The sequence below is a fragment of the Corapipo altera genome, unplaced genomic scaffold (genome assembly GCF_003945725.1).
Source record: "Corapipo altera isolate COAL_440 unplaced genomic scaffold, ASM394572v1 0, whole genome shotgun sequence".
Lineage (NCBI taxonomy): Eukaryota > Metazoa > Chordata > Aves > Passeriformes > Pipridae > Corapipo > Corapipo altera.
The window spans coordinates 84,347,870-84,372,093 of record NW_020884872.1 but is presented as its reverse complement, the minus strand read 5'-3'; the positions used below and the strand labels follow the sequence as shown (position 1 = coordinate 84,372,093).

The window sequence follows — 24,224 nt, the reverse complement described above, 5'->3', positions numbered from 1 at the left end:
CTGAAAAATAGGTGAAGAGGCATGAAGAAGCAATGGAGAAGGGCAGAAATCGATCTCAGGGCTACTGAACCAGCAAATCCTTCAGACAGTGAGACATGAGGTTTGGAATAATCAATAGTTGTGCAAGAAGACGAGGGCAAGGAACAGAGATAGAGAGCAGGTGGGAAAAGTTGCTGATAAGGTGCTGGCAGGCTCAGGCTCAGCCATCTCTTTCTCCAGAAAAATGGAGAAGAACACAAGGTTTCTGGGGTTTGCATGATGCACGTTTGATCCCAGCAGGCAGTCTGTCATGATAGCTCATGTTCATTGTCTGTCTGTCTGGAGGATACCAACCTGCTGCTGCTACTGGTTACTCACCAGTAACTCAAAAGTAGAGTTCTCGTGCTCTAGGTGTTAAGTTGGTGACTTTGCTGATGATTACATTGAATTCAATATGGTGTCCCAGAATAGAATTTCTTTCTTGGTTTAGTCTTTGATCAATCTAAGAAATTATTAAAAAAAAAAATTAAAAGAACACTGTTTGAGTTACACATTAAATGTTCAGTTAAGGAAAGAAAAAAATGTTTTTTCTGTAAATCTTTAAATTGTACCCTTGGTGAAATGCATTCCTTAGACTGAAGCATGAAATTGCTAACTTGCTGTGCAGCTGTTTTATATTATGTGTATTTAATACACAAATTTGATTTTAACTAATTGTTAAACTTTACAGATGCATAATTGTCAGGCTTTTTTTTGTTATTGAAATTTATTTTAAGCATAATAAGTCTTGATTTGGGAGAATAATTTATATTAAAGTAAAAATTTAGTTATTGTCAAGTCACTAGATAATCTGTTATTCCTGAGTTATCCTTGCATATTTAAACAGGCCTGTCAGAGATCCCCAAGTAATAGGATTTGACTGTTTCTATTGCATCTAGTGGAATCTACTTAGAACTTAACACTTATAAAAAAATTAATCAAATTTTACAATCTTCTTTAGAGCTTGTATGGAGATTTTTGAAATGAGATAGTAATATTGGCAGTGATAATACACACAGAAATTGTAAGTAAAATTCAACAGTGCACAAAGGAAAAAGATAACCTTAATTACATACTACATATATCATGTATTGTTTATCATGGACATGAACTCTTACAGCAGTTCTTACCACTTAAGAAAGACACCTTGGGGTGACTGTGATTAGTTCTGTGATATTGTCAGCTCAGTGCTCAAGATTAATCAAGAAGGCAATTAGGAATGAAAATAAGATCTGATAGGAAAGGACAGGAGTGCAAAATATAATAGTTTTCTCTATGAATCTGTCGTGCATCCAAGTCTTGAACACTACATGGAGACAGCAGGAAAAACCTCCAGAAGAGGGTGACAGAGATGAGCAGGGCTATAGCATGGTTTCCAGGGGAAGATAAATAAGAAATAATTCCAACATAGAAAAAAGATGTCAGAGAGAGATAGAGCAGATATCTGTGAAAGCACCCATGGCAAAGAGAAGGCAACAGGCAAGTACTATTAGCACTTTCTTACAACTCAGGGATTTTACAATACATTGCCAAATTTAAAATAGAAAATTGAAGTTTTTAAAATGTTACCATATGTTATCTATGTCCAACCAAGTTACAGGCTTACAGTACACAAAAAAGGCAGAGCTTTCTGGATGTATCACGATCAATTTGTGAGGTTCAGTGCCACAGGGTGTCATGAAGCCTAAGAATATAAAAATGTTCAAATATGTGTGAGAATAAGGCCTGATTCACGGTAGACAGGCTACTGACTACAATTTCCTTGGATTTAGTTTCTGGTCCATGTGGTCCTTGGTGATTTTCAGCAGATGGGCAGGGAAGGGCTGTTCTTTACTGGCCTTATTTCCTAAATAGTCACTGCAAGGGACTAGGACTTTTGGTCTGACAGTCTCACCATTCCTATGGTGAGCCTTCTTTTCCATTACTGCAATAGAAAATATTTTTTTTTTAAATTAGGTAGGTATTTCACTTTCTAATTCCTAATGACTAAAAATAATGAGTGTAGAATTGGATGTAGCATAATAAGTTCTAAATTATGCTTACGCTTTCTTGTAAGCCGATTCATTTGAAAACTCCATTAAAATGTTAAAGTAGTATTGTTAAGAGGAACAAGGCAATCCTTACTTTTCACTACTGTGCTAAAAAAATCACTTGTTTTGCTGTTATAGAAAACTTTAAGGCATATGAAAATAAGAGTTAATAATGGAAAAGCTGAAAAATTAGTAATCCTAGAATTTCCAGTTAGAACAAAGGTACTGGACTTCTATATTTTCTTCCAGCTCTTCACATTCCTTTTCTGTCTTTCATCAAATTGAAATAAACATGTCATATCAGTCATTTGATCTCATCTAAATTGCCAGGACACAACTTATGGAATAAAATCAACTTTCAGTTCTAATTTACCCTATTGAACAATAAGGTATGTGATTCTCCTAGGGAAAAAAAAAGTTGGAAACTTGTAGCATTGGGAGATTTTTTCTCAGATTGAATTTAATGTTTCCTGGCTATAGCCCTGCATACTCATATGCTATGAGAGTTTAGTTGGTTTCTTTCCATGTCATAAAAGGTTTTAAAATGTTTTAAAAACTGAAACCATTAACATTTAATGTGCTATGTGTTGGCAACTGAAGCCTTCCAAACAGGATTCTGCAATTAAAAAAAAAAAGTTAATTTTAAATTGAGGACCCTGAATGATGGTGAGGAGAGAATGGTTTTTAATAATTCCATTTTCTTATAACTTCTGTTCTGCAATTAAGTTAGCCTGAAACAATAACACAATGATGATCTAAAGAAGGAATAATAAGGACTACAAACAACTAGGAAGATTTGCTTTCTTTATACAATCTGTTATGAAATAAATAAATAAAACCAGTGTCAGATCAATTTTCTACCTCCCACTGTTACTGTTAGCTTTTCCACCAATTAGTTCCACCTTTCTGTGGGAATTGTGCCTTATTGCTTTTAGGTCTGTAATGAATAATTCCAGCTTCATGCTACCGTTTAAAATCTTACCTTTGGTGTTACTCAATTCTCTGTCCTATGTATTGAACTATTTACAGAGGCATGTACAAGCCATGCTATGCTTACTTTTACCGCTTACATTTTCTGTTGCCTTTCCTTTGCTATTATATGCCTCATTCTCATGCTGACATAATTACTGCTGTACATCCAGACCTACTAGTTGCTGCTCTCACTTATCACAAAACTTGGTTTTTAGCTCACTGATAAAGACAGTGATAATGTATGTTTGCCACTAAATAAATGGTTTAAAGGCAGAAAGGGAGCAGATCTGCTAAAGAAGTAGTTGTGGCAGTAGTTACTTATTTTTCAGATAGACCCATATTACATAATTACCCTTTAAAAGAGATATTACAATTATCCAAGATGTATATTGTTAATATTCACTCATTTGGCATTTTAAGGGGATTTTTTGCATAAGTATTAACAAAAATTAAGATAATGGACAAAAGAAATTCCATCATGTAGTTCTTTGTTCTTCCTCATAATAAAAATTACAAAAACTGCTTAGTGTTTATTTTTAAATAAAACCTCTGAAGCTATACCTGCTGTACCTGAAAGTGATGCAATTGCACCTAAGTTAGAGTGAATCTGTCATTAAATTATTTATATCTAGCCTTTACACTTTTCTTAAAGCATACTAAATGACCTGCTACATGTTTTTAAATTCATTTGAAGAATTAATGCATCATAAAATAAGGCATCAATGTTTATGTTCAGTCTGGCTCCTTTTTGCAAGAAAAGTTGAGGTGACCTTGACTGTATTTTTTCAGAATGGCACATTAGAAACTCTTTCTAAATAACATTCTCATTATCCCGTGCTTTGAGAGAAGACAGTCTGTTTCTGTCATAGCACTAGAGAAGATGTGCAAGACAGGATTTACCAGCTGGGCTGATCCCTTTGGAAAAAAGTTCTTTCCTCTTTCTGTGAGGAGAAATATAAATGACAAGAGAAAATACTGCGTTACAATTATTTAATGAACCTGGATCTTTATAATCTTTTTTTTTTTAAATATGGGATTGATGTCTTACAAAGTAGGCAGGTACTATTGTAGTTTATTATTGCTATTATTATTATTATTATTGTACTTTGCCATAGAGAAGGGGAAGAAAATCAGGAGGATATTTGAAGACAAGGTGTTGCAGCAAGTATCTCGTATTACTTTAAGCAATTAGTGGCCTACATGGAACACAGTTTATATGACCAGGACAATGATCTGGCCCATATGTTTGATGCATTCTTCTACTTTATATTTTTTTATCCCAGCTTTCAAATATTTTTGAATTACTTAATTCATATTTACTAAACCAAATTGAGATAGAAAATAACTTTATACTGATCTGAGCTGGACCCTTGATGTTACATATTGCTTTTTTTTCTGTCAAGTTCTTGCTTTCCTGTGCCAATTGGCTACGCAGCTGATAGCTGCTAGCATATTCATCTGAATAGTGCGAAGGTGTCTGATTAGTATGAAGGGATCTACTAAAGGAGCAGTGCAGTATGGGATCTCAATGACCTTGAACAGGGTATCATCTGATGGGAAAGAGGTGGGTATGGTAATCTCAGACCATTTCATAGGCCTTACAGGAAATGCACTTTTAACTGGAATTAACTGATACCCTGAATCTTATTCTAACCCAAGAGTCCAACAAAGAGTCCAAGTTTTAAAAGGATAAGAAGTATGAATTCATTTTCTTAACCTTAAGACCTCTCTCTTCAACTCAAATATGGGTTATGCTGTTAACTAGGTCATGGTATCACTTATATAATACCAATGAGTAGAGGATTTTATAATCAGTGCTGTGACTTGTTCCAGTTCCCTGTTATCTTACCACCTGGCAAGAGGGACTTTGTGTTTATATTTGAAGGACTAATTTGGTCTCAGTATCTAGGTAGATGTTGAATGTTTAAGTTCATTTTGCTTTTGCAAGCAGCTTGTAACTGTCAATTAACAAAGAAATCCCTCATATCTCTCCATCTCTCTGGCATGATTTGTGACTCAGCACAAGGTTGGATTGTCACTCACTGATGACTCAGTGTAGTTTGAGCATTCACGGTATATCCAAGGGGTAGCAACACTCTCATGTCATGTACAACTCAGAGGAGACAGCTAACTTGGATATAGGAAGCTAACAAGTTGTTAGTGGACTGGTTAGTGTTTTAAGCCATGGAGAAATCTACAGTTTTTATTCACCTTCCTCCAGTGGGGCAATATTTCTCTAATTTTCTTAGTAGGTATCATTTATATTTGATATTTATACTTGTTCTTTCTTATATTGCTTAAAAGCAAAAGTGGTTTCTGAGGGAATAAAAGACAGTATTGGACAAAAGTGAAATAGAAGTAGTTTTTGTCTCTGGATTTTATTTTTGTGGTATTTTTTTGTTTGTTTTGGGGGGGTTGTTTTGTTTTCTTTTATATTGAAAGCAGCAATTGGATTTAGTTAATAAATTATTAAATCCAACCCTCTGAAACAAGTGCAAAATATGCTGATAAAAAATGATTGCAATTTTCAGTATTTTTAAAGGGATATTACTAAATGCTTGACAGAATGCTTTATAACCAAATGAGTGACAGCTTTGCTATTTTTCTATTTGGTAATCTTAAATTGCCATTTTTTTGGCTGTTAAGTTTTCCCTGGGAAAGTCAGGCACAGAGAGTTCTCAAATCATGTGTCAGATTGCTATGAATAATGTTATTAACATTGAGTGAGACCAATTTTTGAAGTAGCTACTTCTTTTCCCCCAGAGGACAAACCTAGAAGCTAAAAACAAAGGAAATTAAGTTCTCTGTATCTGCCAGCAAATCCATGACTGTAATAAATTCTGGTACCTGTGAAACTCACAGCACAACCCACACCCATGTGAGGCACAGTGCAGCCAGAAGAACAAAAAAGTTCCTTAACTTCTTGGCCTTGAGTTATTTTCAGGCTTCTGAAATAAGATTTCCATCTAGCTAATACTGTGTTACGGTGATTAAAGACAGTGGCATACCCTGGATCTTCTGGCAGAAGCAAGCATATGACAGCAATTGCATCTTGGCACTCTTTAGAGCAGAAATGTCAGGAAATGATGAGTTGGGGTTCACTCTGCCAGTGGACCCTGGTGTATCTGCTGGGGCCAAAAACGTAGTTGGAGAAGTTACATGGTGGAAATGTACTATGTATGTGGTGTGGGTTTTTTTGAAAACTGCTGGATGTCTTCTGTGGATCCCCGGCTGGTTGGTACCAAAGGCTGCGTTCCCTTCTCCCCTCTCCCAGGTGGCTCCTGGGAGGGCTGTGGTAAGTATCGACTCTCCCAGATGGGTGGCTGGAGAGAAATTTTGGTTTCAGGATCTTATTCGTTGTATCTAACTTCACAAGCTGCTGTCTGTAACTTGGAGCAGCGCTGCAAGTGCGGTTGCAGTGGCCTTGTCAACGAGGTTAACTGTTTCAGATGTGGTCTGCATAATCAGATTTTGAAGGCTGAATCTGAAAAGAGAGCCAAGAACTCTTGAAACGCAACAAATTACCTGCCAATGAGATGAATTGCTCACACTGTTTGTTACCATCAGTGTTATTACAGAATATGGATCAATTTGACCACAACTCTACTTGCAAAGCCCCAGCTCACTGGGGCAGGAGTATGTTGTATTAAAAAGTAATATGTCCTTAATCTGTATCATACATTAATGGGTAAAAAATACTTCTTTTCAGATAATAAACATATATTTCTTCTATGCTGTACTCAAAATTAAGGTCACAGAAACCTGTGTAAAAGTAATGCTGTTTGATTTAAAAATAAAAATAAAAAAAAGCAAAAAGTAGAGTATGTGGGAAAATTCTTCACTTTCTCCTCTTCAGAGATAATATATTCCCTTTCAGTGCCACACTTCCTATAGGGCAGTTTTATGGTCCACTTGTATTGTGTATATCTTTATATGCAGTTACTCGAATGCCATACTACTTTTACCAAATTCTAACGATTCCTTTAACAACACACTTTACTTGTTGGAAAATCCCTGCTGAAAAGGTCTTGACAGATTTACTATGCATGCTTTTAAAATGATTGCTGTGTTTGCTCTATGTTCTCAGCAACTAATATGCACCTGATCTTTTACTCTTGTCTCTGTATCACCAGGCCTCCTGAACCTGTTTACAGCACTGTGAACAAACTGTGTGATAAACCACCTTCTCCTAGGCACTATTCCCCTGTCGAGTGTGACAAAAGCTTCCTTCTTACAGCTCCCTATCCCCACTACCACGTAGGCCTGCTCCCTGACTCTGAGATCACCAGGTACTGCATGCGCTTCTTCCTCACCTCCTTTGTTAGAGTGCATGAACATCACTGGATTTATCTCATAGTTTGCATCTTCACCATAGATCTTTTTCTACAGCTTGTGCTTATTTTTAACCATGCTTTCACATCTGTACCACTGGAAGATATATGCTGCCTTGATATATAATTTTGGTCATCCAAATCCAGTGATGAACACAGACAATGTTTTGATCCATTGGAATGGTGCTCTAAAATAGGTTACATAATATGTATCACATTTTACAACTGAATTCAGTGTTTGTTTCTCTGTGAGTATGGAAGGTGACTAAGACTTCACTGAAAGCTATAGTAATTTATTTTGATTCAGTCACTTTATTTCTGTTTCGTGCATACTTAATTCACTGAGCATCTTTAGGTTTATAGGGCAGCTGCCTAAGCCATTCAGAAGAAATAGAGCAAAAAATAATCACTTCCCTCATCAAATCAGTTAAGAATGCATCCAAAATTTAGCATTTCCGAGGCTAGCTGTGCTCTGAGAGGACAGTTAGTAAAACCTAAAATGATGAACATTTCCATAACTGAAATAATGGAAGACCTTCCTATAAAATATTCTCAGGGATTACCTCCTTGTAAATATTTAATAAATAAAAGTATACTATCCAAAACCATATGCTTGTATAACCCAGCTAATCTTCTATACTCTACAATGATTGTAATAAATATTTTTATACAATATTTGGGAGATAGAGGAATATTTAGGCAAAAATTTTCAAGAGTATTTCATTTGTTAGGAAAAATCTATTAGCTTTTATATTCTGAAGGAGAAGAAAAATAATTGTGTTTGGAGGTTTGATCACAGGCATTTTCTACAGAAAATGTTTTTCAAAGCAAAGAGTAGTGTGGGAAGAGAAAGTAAATGGTAAAGTAAAATGGTAAACTGATGTAAGATACACTAACAGGAAAGAAACCTCAGGGATTAGGAAAACAGCTGTGAAAGACATTACAATGCTATAAAATAGAAAACTCCATTAAAAAAGCAATAAGACAAATACTAATGAATAATGTGACAGATGTGGCAAGACCACGCAGAAGATGTCAGTTTATTAGAATGAAAACACTGTAGCTTCTAGAATTTGTAAAAGATGCTTCATCATTGGTCAAAGTGATTGGTCAAGCTGGTCAGGTCAGTGCAAGTTTGAGCGAAATACATTGATTAGTACAATGTTATAAAAAGGTATAAATATTTGCACAAGGGTGCCAGGAACTAACAGATCTACTCACAATATTATAATTTCTCTGCAAATATTACCTTAAATGGAATAACTGGGCAAAAATTGTAAAATTACTTCAGGTGTTTAGGTATAGTGTACAGTGACATATGAGTAATTTATCTGTGCATCATAGTGCTTTTGTGTGTTTAGAATGAAACAATGGAAGAGTTCATTACAGAAAGGCTCTTAAAATGGTCCCTTTAGAAGGGAACGGTCCAACTTGAACTAGAAAGTTGAATGAGCAGGTTCTAGGGGATTTTTGGGGCCATAGAATTTCATGGCCTGCTAACCACAGAGAGAGCCAATTCATTGCCAAATGGTTGGTCTGTATAGACATAACTATCACGACTATGGAGATAGGTTGGGGGAAAAGGATGAGTATGTTAAGGCTAATTCCTGCACCACATACTTAGATGTCAGTAATCAGTGGAGCCCTGGAGACCTCATAGAGCTAGGCTGTTTTGCCACCTGAAGGTATAATTCTGTATATCCTTTTCCTTTATTGTTGATTGATTGAATACTTGGTCATCAGATATTTGATGACCTAACATCAGGATTTAGAAAGCTGGGTATTGTTCTACTGAGTGTCAGTTAACAATTCTCTTAAAGAACAAAGTTTCATTTAACTTCATTCTACTTTGTTGTAATATTAAGCTCTAGTCCCTGTATATTTAATCAGTTTGTCTAAATCAACAGTCCAAAAAAAACTGCAAGAAGAGCACAAAATATGGGAAAGGACACAACTCATGGTTAAATGCTCTACACTATGCTTTGCTACATGCTGTGGTAGAGGCAACTGATTACTATAATTTGTACTTCCTTCCCACTGTGAAATAACATTCAGATGGAAAATATGACAGTTTTCCTTGTTCTCAATACCATCATCTTTTCCACAAGACTCTGAATAATTGAGCATGGAGGAAGACATTTGAAATATTATTTCACTAAATGCCTTTGTTGAGGACAGTGACAGCTTTACAATGTATCATGGTTCAATTTCCAAATGGATTCAGTATTCACAGTTGGAGAACAGATTTTAGAAAAGTATTGATCTCGTTTTAACTGTAATCCAAGTGGCTGTTTTTGCAAAAGTGTGCAGTGTACACAGCCCTAAATTTCACAAAGGCATTGTGTCTCAGGGCGGTATTGTGTTGAGCATTTTGAAGAATTAATGCAATAAAAGACTTCGTTTTAAATTGACAGCTGTGGTACCACCATCTCTATTGGAAGCTGTATGAAAAAAAAATCTTCCAAATATTGACCAGGTATTTTGAAAGGTCTCCCTTTCCTCACCTGAATTCCTCCATATTAAACACTTAAAAGATCTCCAGTCAGAAATAAAAAAGTTATCTCTCTGTCTTCCTGCAGACTTCCTAGAAAGAGTTTCATCACCATTTGTTAACCTCAGGTTTTGGTAGCTGCAGTTATTGTTGTATCTCAGTGCTCCAATATTTAGAATCTACTGTTGATCTGCGAGAAATTTAGTTTGACAAATGACTCTTCCGAAGGAAGAGGAACATGATGCTGTGTTCTCCCAACTGAAATGCTTGTAAGCCAGCCAGCACCTTTCAAATTGCTGCTCCAGATAATTTGTCAGCTGCTCCTCAGATTATTGTTTTTTCAAGGCTCATTAACTTAATAGGCTGAGAATTCATAGGCCAAAGCTTTATTTGCCTATTATAAAATCAAGTTTATAACCCTTGCTTTTATGGTGGCCTGTCAGCTCCTGGGGGATTTGGAGGTCTAGAACAATATACTCACATTTTAGGATAAGTGTAATTAGTTTTTTGATGGAATTATCAGTTCATATGAATTGATATTAACAGGGCTATGTCAGTGTGCAACACCTGAAAATCTGTACCATTGAAGGCACAAGTAGAGAGACAATTTTTGAGTAGCAAGTTTTCCTTTGTGAGAATGGATGCAGAGTATTCATTTATGTAATTATTGAAAGTTATACCTATGATCAGAAGAGCATGGGCAGTGAAAGGATATCATAGTTCATGGATATAACACTTTCTACAAACATGAGCCTTTGTTTCAGCACTACGTAACACAATATATTGTGTTGCAAGTCTTTTAATTCTTTATATTCACATCTACAAAGACACATTTTGAAAATGCTTCAGTTTTGCCCAGAACTAACTTCCCTGTCTTCACTGAAATCTTTCTGGCACTCTAGTTGCCAGGACAATTTTTGTTAAAGGGCTGTCTTGCTATTGTTGGCTTTTTTGATTTTTTTTTTTTATTCTATAGATATTTGCTTTTTTTATAAGTCTTTGATCATGTGATTGAATAATTTTTATTTTTTTTTTAGTAGACGTAGGGTAAGGAACTAACAGTTGGATTTCAGACTTTGTAGTCATGGGAGGAAAGCTTGGGAACATGACTCCTCCCAAGAAAATAAACATTTTGTACATGTTTAGTCTAGCTTTTATAAACTTGCAGATCCTCCTCATGGTGCTTGGGTAGCTGGATTGAAAGTATCTGGCTTACTTTTTAAATCACTGTTAGTTTCTTGAAACCAGCTCCAGTTCTGGTTGACACTGTGATCTGCAGTATTAGCAAGGTAGTTAATGATTTTGTGCTTTGTTTCCCAGTCTCTAAAAGAGGTTTAACAATGATCTCATAGAGCTTTTTGAAAACTAATCCTGTCAAAGACAATAACATTGTATTACTAATGGCAGTTTGTGTTATTATTTAATTACATAAATTATTTTAAGGTATTTGATGAATCAGATTAATGACAGCACATTTTGGAACCACCACTACTTTCTTATCAGTGGGAATTAGAGAGAGAAGATAACACTGGCACAAGACTAGAGCAGGTTTTTGCAGAAAACAACATTCCATTAGCATAGGTATTCAAGGGTAACTGAGCATTGTGTAGGTCTTAAGAGCTACACGAACAAAAGTGTGCTGAAATTGATACAGGACATATGGCTAAGGAGACTATAATGTCCAAAATCTTAATGATGTGTGGTGCTTCTTCTAGTGTGCTACTTCCTCCAACTGGGCACACAGGGGTCACTACACTCCAGTAGTCTCTACAACCAGAGTAATGTATCTCTGCAACCCCAAATACTGCTGCTTGTGGTCCCCTCACTTAATTTTAGAGATTGCTGGAATCCCTCCACAGGCTATACAGGGACCACTGAGGTGGTACTGATTGCTTTTCACTGACCCTGGAAGGAAGTTAAGGTAGCTGCACTTTAAGGTGCCAATAGTGAGTCTCTCTGGTGCTCGTTGCTACGGTGCCCTTTCTCATTATTAATATCTGAGCAGCCTTTTTCGTCATGATAACCTGCTGGGAACAAGCTTATTGTCAAAATGATGCATATAACTGTACTTGCATGTGGCTGCCTTCCAGGGAGGCTCTTGTCATCTTTATTGAAATTCACATTGTACAGGAGTACTCATCATCCCCTTTTCAATCCCATGTGTTTAATATGGGAATTATATCTCCCAAAACACATCTAACCATATTTTGTGTTCTTTGAAATGCCTGGCTCCTGAAAATGGGATCCATCAAAAAAGCAGTAAAAAGCAATGATATTATGAAATTGAGTCTTCAATTTACCTTACATAAATACAACCACCTTTCTTGAATTTAAAATTAAATTCTACTGTTTAGTTGTATTTGATTACGGTTTTTTTCCCTGTAGAAATTTCAAATACTAATTATAAAATGAGATATTAATCTGTTTGGGGCAAATGGATTTAAATACTCGAATATTTAAAATCAGAGGACTGATCTGTGTTTAATATACAATCCAACTGCAGACAGGAAGCTTATATATAATGAAGAACCACTACTAAATAGCACTGCTTAAAGACAGTGAAGGGGAATAAGTACACAATTCTTTTTGTGCATTTTTGAACATAAAAATAGGCATTACTGAGGCTCAGCTTATTCAGTGTCAATGGAAACAAATAAATCTTACAGTCACAAAGGAAAAACATCTTTTGAAAATGTAACATGCCTGGTTGAAATAATTCTTGCTGAAGTAGCCCTCTAAAACCATAGGGTGGCATTTTAAAAAGTGAACATTGTAGCTTTGCCAAATCACTTTGGCAAAGTGATTTTTAAGGCAAACCTATACACACATTTGGTCATTCAGAGGCACAGAGCACATAGCAACCCCCAAACAATTTAAGACATTAAACTGGTCATCACAAAGGCTGGCTTAGGTGCTAATGTTCATAATAATGGGAATTGAAGTATATTGTTATTGTTGATTTCAGTGGGAATATGTAGGTGCTATAGCCTTCACTCCCTAAACAACATCTTTAGCAATTCAAGCACCTCTTTAACTCCTAGACCTTTCTAAAAATAAGCTTGGAGACCATGACTCACACACAGGAACACACATCACAGAAGGTGACAAGATGCAGCCCAGATGCATACAATCACATGCACATTGTGCTTGACAGGATTGTGCTGGTTCTGAAAACAGCTACAGATCTCCAATGTTTTATAGATATAAGGCAAAACAAAATCAGCATAAACTGTGTTGATTAACTGTCTAAAACTTAAATGCAGCATCTCAATGTAGATTTTCCCTACTTGTAAATCAGCCTCCTGAGGCCTTTAAATTATTTAGGATCTTTTAGAAAAGATAGAAGTTAATTGTGGCTTTTTCTTATCACTTTCAATTAGCAAATTAAAAAGTCTTAACTGGAACAGTTTCCTATAATTTCTATTTAATCCTGACTCAGGTGTTCTCTTCAAGTAAATGATCCAGTCATATAACTGTGAGAGTTAATGAAAGAAATATGATACTGTCTTTCAGCCTCAGCTCTCATGTTATTTTGCATGGATGAATCTCTGACCCTAATAAGCACAAACATTCCTACAGACTCGCTTATGTGCTTTCCTTTTTTTAATGAGGAGTTTCTATTTTGGATGCTATTAATGTAATTGTTAGGAAGATGCAGTTTTTAAAAACTCAGAGAGATGCTTGCAGGAGAATCTTAACCTGTAAAGGTATAACATCTCTACAGTTCAAGTGTTTAATTACGTAAAGTTATAGAAGCCTTTCAGGTTAAGATGGGGTGCTCCAGGTTAGAGTGCTGGACTTTATTTGCCGTTGTGTTGTTGACTAATTCTCTTTAGTTGAGCAAGTCACTTAATTCTATTTGCTTTTCTATCTATCAGTAAAATAATCTTCTTAGTTATATTGAGAAGGATAATCAGTCTCATTAAACAGAATAGAATAAAATTTTAAAACAAGAAAAATTTAGGTGTTTGTTCCATTCCATCATTTGGGAAATGTTTTATAATTTTTTAATATGGTTTGACATTTAGAGAAACTGTGCTTTCATGTGCTACAGATCTTTTATTCAATTCTGCACCCATGGAAATTAAACTGTATATTCTTAGGTCATAAAAAGGACAGAAATATTAACTCGATTCAGTTAAGTAGCAGTATTATCTTTACTATGTCTTTAGAGAAGAAAAAATATCAATTCTCAGTAAGAAAACATCTTTAAATCACTAGTATTAATTTTTTTCTGTTGTTATGATTACAGACAGAGCCACAGGGGAACAAAGGAAAGATGTCTCCTTTCTTTCCATGTCTATCAGCAAGCTCTGAAACTCAGTATCCAAGTCACAGAAAAAGCTCCCAAAGTATAAAAAGATAATCCCTATGTTGTTTTTTTTAATTAGTGGTGAAGACTGGAACCAGAAGACTAGAAAGGTATCTGACTATTTTTAATAGGTTTGTGTCTGAGGAACTTGGCCAAGGCATTCAGTCATCTAGTATGGGGAGGCTGAGGTGGACCATGACCCTCAAAATTGAAGTTTACCTGATGTCTGCCTCAGAGGTTGCCATTTACCACTAACACTGGCTACAGCACTTTCTGGCTAGATACAAGGTGGGAGTGATGCTTCTGACTATCTTGTGAAAATCCAGTCAGTTCCTAACCAAGTCTACACAATAACTTTCTTGTTTGAAATGGTCCTTTCTGTGAGACACATTACTGTTTTCAGTATATGTAAGCATGCTCTCAAACATCTTGTTGGTCTCTCAAAATCCCCTTGAAACAGTTCTTCCAAAATGATAGAGCACTAAAACTCCAGACACAATGTTCAAATTCTTCTGAGTGTTGGGAGAAATTTAAATCCACATTTTTATTATTGGTTCTATATCTGGTTCAAGTATTTTCAGAATAAATGACAAAAATTTGTCAGAAAGTATCACTCTGCACAGGGATGTGACAGTAGCAAGCTAATGGACCCATTCGCTAATTCAAATCTTGTCCAAAGTGATGAAGGTGATATTATTACCTGACAACTGTCTAAAGGCCACTATGAGAAATGGGTTTGGAGATTTCACTTTCATTCCTGTGGACAAGTTTCCACATCATAAAAATCATCACTTCATCTGTCACAGTAATTGCTAGACTCCTGGTTCATCAGAAAAAACAAGAATAAATTTAACCTGGAGAACAAATTACTCTTTTTACCCCAAGAGAGGGTTCTTTGAGCTAAGAAATTAAATATTACTGGAGGCAGGGTAAATAAAGACATCCTATGGCTCCCCATACACATTCTCCCCAATGCCTGTTGGGAGAAGAATTGCTTCCATGGGTTGTAACTACGGAGAAAAGAGCAAGAAAACTTTCTGGCTAGAGCAAAGAGCTAGGAACTGAGAAATTTGCCTGTGTCACTGACAAGTTGTATGGCCTTGGAAAAACAAGACTTTCCTTCAATTTTGTCCGGTTATGAAATAGGTGATGTGCCCACAGACACCACCAGCAGCCCTTGGAGTTAAAAGATATTTCCAGTAGGTGGAAATATGCAAGATTTTCTGCATTGTAGAAAAAAAGAGTGATCATTAGTACTAAGTCGAGTGAAAGGAAGCATCATGGAAAGAGGGTAGGATCTCATTAGAGCAGTGCAGTTTATCAGGGAAATGTGAGACAATTATAACAACAGTAATAATGAATCTTCCCTCAGCCCAACACTAGTGTTGTTTTGCACTACAGTTATCCCAGTGGAATAATGTAGTGCTGACTCAAGCCCACAGATTATTTTGTATTTAATTATCACCATTTATTTTTGTTGATATAAGCTCTCTAGGTAGATGCTTGCCAATATGTCCATCGCTGTTCATTTTGTCAAGTAAGGTCTGACTTTGAACAGGATATATCTAAAAATGTGTTTGTGATATAGAAATCAGAAGGTAGCAGTCTCTGACTCTGTGCTAGGCCAATGACACTGCAAGACTATTTGAGGACACTGTTGTGGAAAGCATTGCAAAACTGAATGAGTTGTTTAAACTTGTAGTTTAAACTTGTAGTTGCTGATTTCACAGCACTTTACTTCTTCTGTCCAAAAAGTATAAAATACTAATTCATGGAATAGTCAGAAGCACAAAAATACTTAATTTTAAAAAAACTTTTTGATATTTACTTAAAAATTATTTAGCTTTTTGCTTTTTTTTTCTTGTAATCTAAACCCCTAAATATGTAGCCTGCAGTGAGATCTAAATATGACTTCAAAACTTAAAAATTTCTGTTGTAGATCCCACTTGACTCCACGTGTGGCCTCACCAACACTGAGTACAGGGGAAGAATCATTTCCCTGGACCTGTTGACCGCACTGTTCCTAATACAGGCCCGGATGCCATTGGCCTTTTTGGCCACCTGGGCACACTGCTGGCTCATGTTCATTCAGAGTTGGAAGGACAATTTATATTATCCCAGTGGACTAGGGTTGTGTCTATTTGCAGTCAGTTTCTCCCAACTCCAAAGCTTCTTTAAAACTGTATTTTTTTCATATGTTAGTTCAATGTTTTAAAAGTGTCTGTCTGCAGGAAATAACAAAATTTTACTGTGGAGAAAAACAGAAATGTTTAAGAACATTGGTTCATTACTGGAGGCATTTCTGACACCTACTGTGCAGCTCTAAGGTTGTAGAGCTCACCTACCACTATATTGCTTCAATACTTGCATCTAAAATTTTCCCCAAATGTAATTTAAAAAAACAACATGAAAAATGAAAGCTATTCTGAATTATTATCATTATGATTATTATCAATGTCCCCACACAAGAGGGTGTCTTTCCTACTACTACCTGTGAAGGATGTTGGGACCTGAACCAAAATCCTTAGAAGTTTGAAAATACTGAAACCTTGTTTTCAAACTGAAAAAGTGAAGGGGGGGAGATTTAGAGTTAAAATTTTGGCAGTGTAAGTTCTACTGTTATTGTACCTCAACGTAGCTTTTTAAGTGTCAGAGCATTTATACTGTATTAATTTAAGAAGTAGTACAGGTTGGTCAGGGGACAGGTAATGCAGGAAAGGGAGGGCAGAAAGAGGGATGCTTATTTATTACACACAAATAGGGGGGAAATGCAAAATCCTGAGCTTGAGTTTTTGGGATGAAACATTGAAAAGGCCAAGAAGAAAACTGCCCTTGATAAAACATACGTGTGTATGCAGAGGCATTCAGTGCCAATTTGCAGTAGTAGGACAAAGGGACGTAGGAATTCATCAAAAGCCATAGTCATTATAAGCCACTGTATCAATATAAAGTCCCTGGAAAAAGGTTTTCTTTTTGTTTTGCTAAGAAAGAAATGAAAAAAACCACACATTAGGTGTGCAGAAAGAGTTACAAGCTCTAAACATCCCTGAATTTTGTGAAAGTCTAGTTATGTAACTGATCTTTTTGTGTTGAACTCAAATTTAGCTGATTGTCATCGTAAATTTGCAAGTAGAATTTGTTAATGCTTTGGGATTTAAAAGAATTAATTCTTTAAAAGGTTTTTTTTTCATTTTTAAAGAATAGCACTAGAAGCAGCTAGCTTATCTGATTTTTTTTAAATAATGCTTATAGTGCATAAAACTACTGAAAAAGCAAAGTCAGTGAAAGATGTTAAATAACATTTTTTTAGCTGAGAAAGGGAAGAAAAAGGTTTAGTTTGACTTTCAAAATTAAAATTTCAATATTGTTAAGGAAATACAGGAACAGAAACATTACGGTCCCCAAGGAGATGCACAGACAATGTCTTTTTCCAGAGTATTTCCATACTCCACATACAAAATGTATCATTCCACAGATAATTGGAGGTGCTTGGAGGTGCTTGCTGCATCTTTTGAGGATCATTATAGTTCTTTCTTTTGTGCTGTTGAAATCACTACACTGATGAAGCGGGGAGTAGGGAAAAGAATACAACTCTACAATCTGAGAGTACATTTTTGTATGTGGTTTTGCACATCACAAATTGCTTTTTATTTGATTACATTGATTTCTGACATCAGAATTTTGAATATCAGTGACTGTATCCACACAAGCTTTCCTAAAAAGCAGATTGGAACCCTCATAATGTGTTACACTGTGTAAAGAGAAAGCATATCAGCATGTGCACCTGAAATGCACTGCAGCCCACTTGGGTGGAGTACTCAGTGCAAAAGCCAAATATCACTTGCCACTACTCAGTGATAGTATGGTGCACTTGTGCAGCCCAGTGCAAGACCATAGTCCTGAGCTGTTCTAGCCAAGGTAGGCTAGCTGATGAAGCAGTCTAACCTTCTTTCAATAAATGCCCACATTGATTACAGCTGACTTGGGTATAATCAGCAACATGTGTAGATAGTTCAGTTCCTGAACTGATGCAGATTGCATAAGCTGTAATCAGAACTCTGAGCCTGTTCAAAGTACAATGACAAAGAGTTGCAGGTAGGAGGATTTATATAGTATCTGTGGCAAGAGTATGGCTATATAGGCTTGGTTGGAAGTAGAAGTCATACAGGTTTGGTTGGAATACAAACTCACATAATACTGTCATTGCACCATGCAGAAGCGAATTTGATTTTGACATTTCAGATTCAGCAGTGTGAGTGAATTTTGCCAATTTTTCATATCAAACGTTTACAACCATTTCCTATATTGTACTATTTCATTTGAAGTGTATAAAAATTCTTGTGTTACAAAGACATCCAAAGTAAGTGATGAATTCATGAGTGTCATTGAAATCACAGGCGCTGTCTAGGATCTTGAGGTTCAAATGACTGAGATTTCTTCTGGTTGTTATGTCCACGGCATTTAGAAAGGGAAATATGCAAAGAGGGAAATTTACTCCTGATGGAAATTTTAGTTTATTTTTCCTAGTTGATTTTGCCTGGTTTCCCAGATACTTTTTGAAGTCCTCACTCAACAATTAGCATTCACGTTGGTATGCCATGGATTACAGAATAGGTCTTTCAGCTAGGGTACTCTGAGGTTGTTGTTTGGAACAAAAAATCCAAGATTCACACCATACTGGCAATAAGAACACAGGAATCATGGTCAACTGATTTCTTTTCCTTGGCTTTCCTATTTTTTTTTCTGATAGAATCTTGTATGATACCATAGTGATTTGAATTATTTACAAGAAGGGGGTAGAGTTTTGTGTTTTGACAAAAGTGGGATTACATCCAGAAGTAACAAGTGAAAGAACCTTCTTTGGGTTTCTTGATGTATATTTACCCAATTTGCACTGGTTAAAAAATATTATTATTTAAACAGGTATTTTCTACAATTGTAGACTTCCTTGATAAGTTGGAAGAGAGGCATAGCTTGGAATAAAGTAGTGCATCAAAGGAATTCTAAACACAAGAGCCTACTGCCATGGAATTTCCTGCCAATCTAGTGAATTCTAGATCTGAAAATATGGATGACCATCCAGTGCATGGGCTTACTCTCCATCATTTTTTTGTATCATCTAAGAAATCCCTATTTCATACATGAAGTGTTCACAGATTTCAGGGTATTCATAGGTTTTAAGCAGAAGTACTTTGTCCTTCAAAAATAACACATGAAGAACTGAAACAAAATGCTGTAATGCTAGCTCAGTTTCTGTGCACAGGATAAATATGGGCACAAGATACTCATGTCCAAAAACAGCTTCCTCATGTGGCTATTTCTTTTTGAAGTGCTAAATGACAATGGAATTCTGGTTTTTGTGCTAGTTAAAGTTAGATGAGTTGCTGGTATAAATCCAGTTGTGACCATTTGTATTGATTGATTCATGTTTCCTTGTGCTTCTCTGTACGTCTGTTATTCAGATGTTTTCTCTTAAGCAGCAGTATTTTAAATCTGAGTGTACCCAGTGCAATTGGTTCTGGCCAAAACATTTGGGAGTCAAAGTACAAAGGTACTTGCAGAGAGAAATGATTAGTTGGTAGCAGCAAAGAGAGACTTACTTCTAGATAAAACTCTTTATCTAGTAAATGAAACCCGAAAGTAGAAGAAACATGAAAGCATCCTCATACCAAAATAACCTTGAAATAACTCAAGAACCTGGGGTTTGCTGGCTGACTGATGAGAAGGTTGTAATTATAAGACATTATCTCTAACCTATAACAAATACTTGAAAATTTTAGTGAAGGAAACTCAGACTGTTGTTCAGAACTTACACTAGTAAATATTATGGTGACGTTAAATCAGTTCCCAGAAGGATCACAAATTAACTGTTTGTCAGCTCAATCATGTATAAGTGCTTGCTAATTTTGCAAATCTACTAAAACCAGATTCCAATCAAATGATTTATCTATCAAGTTAGTAACTAAACAGTTCACGTTAATGACTACCACAGGTTTAGAGTAAAATTCTTCATAAATTCCTTTCACAGTTCTTTCCTAATTAGCTAAATATCTCTTTTTAGATTGAATTTAACTAGCACCTTTAAATAAATGGTGGTTTATATGTGAGTTTAGGAGTATAAGGATTGACATAATGGAACATAAATAATCTATCTACCCTATCATTCATCTAATCCAAACTACGGCCTATACTCAAAGACAGGCAAAATTAATTACTATTGTGCTTGGATAATATTACAGTGATCTTCTGTGGGAGGTACTTATGCCTGACACTCCCACTGTGGGTAACCCCAGAATGAGAAAAAGTAATAGATTTTTAATTTTTTTTTATATATCTAGTTCTAACGTATGCTTTATCTTTGGACTTCAAGGCATAAAACACTGAACATTTCCCATGAAATGCTAAGTCCAGTTTCTATCAAATTAAAAAGATTCATGATTCATGTAGATTAGATTAGAAATAGAAGAGCTTAAACTGTTGAATTTCTTCGCTATTCACCTTTCCTTTTGACAATACATTCTTTATACTTCTGCATTTTCAAATTACCATTCCTTGCTGTTTATCTTTGTTCTGTTGGAATGTTGTTTATGTGCATTGTGTTATTTCTGCATTTGCTTTTTTTCTCTCTTGTATGTTTCTAGGATTTTTTGGTTTATGTTTGGTATAGCTGCAAATGCACACTTGCATGCTGGACTGCTTTGAATGACAGAGAAAGTGAGACTAAATAGCATCTTATGTAGGATTACTTTCTCACATCTGCTATGTTAAAAAAGACACATTGAACCCATATTCCTAGCTTGCACAGAGATAATGTATATCCAAATAGGAGGGATAACATTATCAGAAGGTATCACACAGGTGCCGTAAACACAGTACCAGGAGTCACTACAATATCGAGTGTGCTGTTCTGATGGATTTTAAATCACAATCATAAATTAATGCTCTTTCTGTTGTGATAGTTCTTTTTGTTTTAATGAGCCACTTCTGTGGAAGCTGAATGTACTCCTTTTCTGCCTGTTTTACTGTTGCAGTTACTGTAATTCAGTGCAATGCACACATGAAAGTTAGTAAGCACAGAGGAAATAATCTTGTTCTTATGCAGAAACAATATTAAAACTTAAATTTCTACAGGTTTTTTTATTATGCAAATATGATACAGAATCTCATGACATAGAAATATTTGTTTTAAATCATTTAAAGCAATTGTTATTTTTCATATACTTTATCTTGAACGAGTAAAATTTACTGCAATGACTCTAGCATGAAAAGAATTTTATGTACTTGTTTTTCTTTGGATGGAGAGGGATAGAAACTTGTCAAATTAGTTTAATGGGTTGATGTTATTATAAGTCTGTCATTAGGCTTATTTATCTGTGATTTCCCTACTCTTTAAAAAACAAGCAGATGCAGTACAAAAGTCCTATGAATCATTATTCAAGTGTCATCTTCAGTGCAAAAAAAGTCAACCCTCCCTTGAAAAGAGAAAGCAAAGCTAAGCTTTTCTAGGCACTAAATGCAGTATTGCAAGATCAGTGTAACCATTAAGATATAATCTGTGTCCGTTTTACTAATGGCAAGATTGCTCTGACAGAGATCTCTGTTAAAATCACATTATACTTTCTTTTTTTTGCATCCTGAATTGGAATTAGGTGTTTCTGGTTCCCGAAGGGAATTTCTAACTATAAATGAACTTCTATGGACTGTGGTGGAAAAGTACATGAAAATGTGAGGTCTTTTAGATTTTTCAGATGTCTGTTTAACTATTTGTTTTCTTATCCTCCTATTGAGTACATATCACCCATAAAATTGAATTTTGACAAAAGTAATCCATTTCATCCAATTCTGTTGACAATAATAAACCAGGTCATCTAAAAATTCTGGTCTTAACATTTTCTGAGACTCAAGACTTACTTGCTGTTAGCATTTTTATGAATAATTTACTAGGTTACAGTATTTCAGAATTTATGCTGTATTCACAGACTATAGATTAGATGAGCTTTTTCTTTAGACAATAAGAGCAATTTCCTTACTGGAAAACTTCAACAGTAATTTCTTTTATTCTTTTTTTTTCCTTTTCTTTTGTTTTCCACCAATGCAACTGTTAAATACATGTCTGATGTGCAATTTGGTATTTTTTGACTGCAAGTCCTATATGATTCTTCCTATTGTGCCTATATGAATTTTCCTAAAACTGCTGAGATATTCCTTGATTTATATCGAAGTTTTGCCATTCAAAGTTCCTTAAAAGTGGATTTTTTTTTAAGTCCTTGCAAATGTCTTTCAACATTTGTTTAAGCTGGAAAGCAATATTGGTGCAGATATTTGTGTTGTTACTTGTACAGAAACCCAGTAGGTTTTCTGTGCAATAATATGTTCCATTATGGAAGCAATGCACAGCTCTAGAAATACATCAGATGTGGAGTTTATGGGACAGTGGTGAATGCTGTGTGTTGCAGCTGCCACAGAACAGTTACTGGTGGAAATTGTGCTACGTACTCTCTGCAAAAGACTAATATATGTATGCACATATTCTTGCTTTTCATTTGTAATAGGAAAAATCCTGACTGTGCTGGCTTTATGTTAGCTGGACAGCAGGTGCCCACATGAGCCGCTCTATCCCTCTCCTCCTCAGCTGGGTTGGGGAGAGAAAATACAATGAAAAGGCTCTGGGTTAAGAAAACCATAGGGAGAACTCACTCACCAGTTACCATCACAGGCAAAACAGGCTCAACTGGGTGAAATTAATTTAATTTATTACCAATTAAATCAGAGTAGAGTAATGAGAAATAAAACCAAACCTTAAAACACCTTCCCCCCACTCCTCTCTTCTTCCTGGGCTCAACTTCACTCCCAAGTTCTCTACTTCCTTCCTCTGAGCCATACAGGGAGATGGGGAATGGGGGTTTGTGGTCAGCTCATCACATGCTATGTCTCTAGCTGCTTTCTCACACTCTTCCCTTGCTCCAGCATGAGGTTCTTCCTAATGGAAACAGTCCTCCATGAACTTTTCTAACTTATAGGTCCTTACCAAGGGCTTCAGTTCCTCTCAAACTGCTCCAAACACGTCCTTTCCATGAATCCCTTCCCCAGGGTTCAGTCTTTGAGGAACAGGTTGCCCCATCGTGGGTCTCCTGCAGAGTCACAAGTCTTGCCAGCAGACCTACCGCAGTGTGAGTTTTTCATGGGGTCACAGCCTACTTTGGATATCTATCTGCTCCAGTATGGGGTCCTCCATGAGCTGAAGGTGGACCTCTGTTCCACCACGGCTCTCCATGGGCTGCAGAGGCACAGCTGCTTCACCATGGTCTGCACCACAGGATGCAGGAGAATCTCTGCTCCAGCGCCTGAAGCACCTCCTCCCCCTCCTTCTGCACTGACCTTGGGTGTCTGAAGGGCTGTTTCTCTCACAAATTCTCACCTCTCTCTTTGGCTGCAGTTTTTTGCCCCTTCTTAAATACACTATCCCAGAGGCGCTACCAGTGGTATTGATGGACTTAGCTGGCTGGCACTGGCTCTGTCAGACATGGGGGAAACTGCCAGAAGCTACTCACAGAAGATACCCCTGTAGCCTGCTATGAAAACCTTGTCATGCAAACCCAATACATATACATAAAATGAGTCAAAAACTGAATAATTCCTTCCAACCTTATAGAATGACTGGAAGAAGCCAATGACTCTTTCCAATGCCACAAGCTTTGGCAGTCTGCCTCTGAACTGTTTCAACGTGTTCAGATTATTTAGTGTCTCCAGACAGCCCTAATAGAAGGTTTTTTTCTGAAGTACACCTTTCTTTCTGTTATATCACTGAAAACCTGACTGATTAAGACATTTTTCTGAACTGTACTTTGTGTTTTTCTTTGAGGAAGATGATTTCTTTTTACCCAGTAAGACTGGCTGTTTTTCTGTCACACAGAAATCAAACGATCTCCAATTGTCTTACACCTTGTGCAATTCACTGGAGTGGTAATGCTTGGAAAGCACTAATGCCAGAGGGAATTAGGAGTGGTAGTGAACAGTAAATGAGGTACAACATTTAAGTGTAGCAGCATGGCAGAAAACCTTAGTGATAT

General features: G+C 36.1%; 1 protein-coding gene across 17 annotated transcripts in view; it reads left to right on the top strand.

Moving 5' to 3' along the window:
• Nucleotides 1–24,224, top strand: part of DLG2 (discs large MAGUK scaffold protein 2) — a 999,036-nt gene that overhangs the window by 731,456 nt on the left and 243,356 nt on the right. For 15 of the 17 annotated variants that reach the window (XM_027658222.1, XM_027659729.1, XM_027658307.1 and 12 more), the window contains one exon: nucleotides 7,154–7,309. The exons of the other annotated variants lie outside the window; for them this stretch is intronic. In XM_027658222.1, coding sequence (XP_027514023.1) covers nucleotides 7,154–7,309 — 156 coding nt within the window. The remainder of the gene's footprint in view (nucleotides 1–7,153; nucleotides 7,310–24,224) is intronic. 17 annotated transcript variants of the gene reach the window in all.